The sequence below is a fragment of the Equus przewalskii genome, unplaced genomic scaffold (genome assembly GCF_037783145.1).
Source record: "Equus przewalskii isolate Varuska unplaced genomic scaffold, EquPr2 ChrUn-6, whole genome shotgun sequence".
NCBI classification, from domain to species: domain Eukaryota; kingdom Metazoa; phylum Chordata; class Mammalia; order Perissodactyla; family Equidae; genus Equus; species Equus przewalskii.
Window position 1 is genome coordinate 3163792 of NW_027228754.1, and position 2068 is coordinate 3165859.

A 2068-nucleotide genomic window follows, 5' to 3' on the forward strand; every position below is an offset into this window, starting at 1 on the left:
AACTGTGAATGAATACTTCCCAAACACACTTCCCGCCTCCCATGCTGCCTTGCACTATAGCTCAAGTAATGTCTTTGACCTACTAATTCCTCTGAGTCCAGTTTCCCTTGAGAGTTAAACCCTCAGGCTTCAGCTTGCTATCAGTCCTTCTTTTACTCATTCATTCAACAAATACTGAATAAATCTTCTATGGGGCTTAGAAGTTTATGGGAAGTGAAGGAAGAGTATGTCATGGATTAAAAAAACACGAATTGATATATTAGAACTTCTCCTGAAATCACTCAGCAAACATTTATAAAATACCCACTGTAGTTGAGATTGCTAAGTTATTGAGTACAAGCCTCAGGTCTGAGAACTTTATCCTTGAGGTGGGAGATTAAACAGCAAAGTGAAGGAACAAAATAATAATTAATAATATACCATTGAGCATCTTCAGAAGTTTGTAATCTGTGAGGAGATGTTACGATTTTCTCCACCTGTCTCTCAATATCTTGTTCTTTTTCAGGAAGTCAAGCAGAGATCATGAGAAATTTCAGTGGAGGCCACATAGCAGAGTTTGTTTTGGTGGGCTTCCCTACCTCTCCACCACTCCAGCTACTCCTCTTTGCCCTCTTCCTTGCAATTTATCTGCTGACATTGTTGGGGAATGCACTCATCATTTCCACAATCTGGCTCACTCCAAACCTTCATCGCCCAATGTACTTTTTCCTTGGCCATCTCTCCTTCCTGGAGCTGTGGTACATCAATGTCACGGTTCCCCGGTTCTTGGGAGAATTTCTTACCCAGGAACATAGAGTCTCCTATGTAGGTTGCATGACCCAACTCTACTTCTTCATTGCCTTAGCCTGCACTGAGTGTGTCCTGTTGGCAGTCATGGCCTATGACCGCTACTTGGCCATTTGTGAACCTCTCCGTTATTCTAGTCTCATGTCTTTCAGTGTGGCCACTCGACTTGCTGCTTCCTCTTGGGGCAGTGGCTTCTTCAGCTCCATGATGAAGCTTCTTTTCATTTCCCGATTGTCTTACTGTGGACCCAATATCATCAACCACTTTTTCTGTGATATCTCTCCACTACTTAACCTCACCTGCTCTGACAAGGAACAAGCAGAATTAGTAGACTTCCTCTTGGCCCTTGTAATGATTCTACTCCCTCTGTTGGTTGTGGTTTCATCATATGCTTCCATAATTGCAGCCATTCTGAGGATTCCTACTGCCCAGGGACGCCACAAAGCCTTTTCCACTTGTGCCTCTCACCTGGCAGTGGTTGTCATCTACTATACCTCTACTCTCTTCACCTATGCACGGCCCCAGGCCATGTACACCTTCAACCACAATAAGATCATCTCTGTGCTCTACACCATCATTGTACCGTTCCTCAACCCAGCTATCTACTGCCTGAGAAACAAAGAGGTGAAGGATGCCCTCAGGAAGGCAGTCCTGCACAGATGCCATTCTTCAGGTGATATCCAAGATTGACATATAACAGAGCCTGGCAGGAAGAAAGAAACAGGGTCTTAATAGTGCCACCTTCAGGAATCATAAAACAGGCTTAAAGGGAACATCAATATAAATTAGTACACAGTTTCTCTAAATAGTGTTTGAGAATCTCCTCATACAAACAAGAGTTTATGAATCATTGATCTTGTATAGGGGTTTCTAAACTAAGATTGAGCTTGCTACAAGAGTCTCCTGGGAGTTTGTTAAAATGCAAATTTCCAGAAAAATCTGTGGAGAGTCTATGTCCATGACTATGTCGATTATGTCTATTTTGCAATCCTACCACACATAATGTTCAACTTCCTAGGAACTCTTGTTTCCTCTATAAGTTTGAAATTCCCTACCATGAACCAAGCCTATTATTTTATAAGTGACAAAATATAAGAAAAGGGACTTGCTGGCAGATGTCTCGAAACAAAATGATGTAGGCTTTGTTGTAGTAGTTTCAAAGATCTGAATTCTCAAGTACCACTTCTATGAGAAATCGCAAAACAAACTAAAGAATTAAAACCCATGTCACCTAATCAATACTCTTTACCTCTATAAGTCTTATACTCACTACAAGTCAAAG

The 2068-nt window shown here is 41.6% G+C and overlaps 1 protein-coding gene across 1 annotated transcript; it reads left to right on the top strand.

Moving 5' to 3' along the window:
- The first annotated feature begins 522 nt into the window (after positions 1 to 522).
- OR6P1 (olfactory receptor family 6 subfamily P member 1) lies at positions 523 to 1476 on the top strand. The gene has a single exon (XM_008532130.1). It carries the CDS (start codon positions 523 to 525, stop codon positions 1474 to 1476), a length of 954 nt encoding a protein of 317 aa, XP_008530352.1.
- The last annotated feature ends 592 nt before the right edge of the window (positions 1477 to 2068 follow it).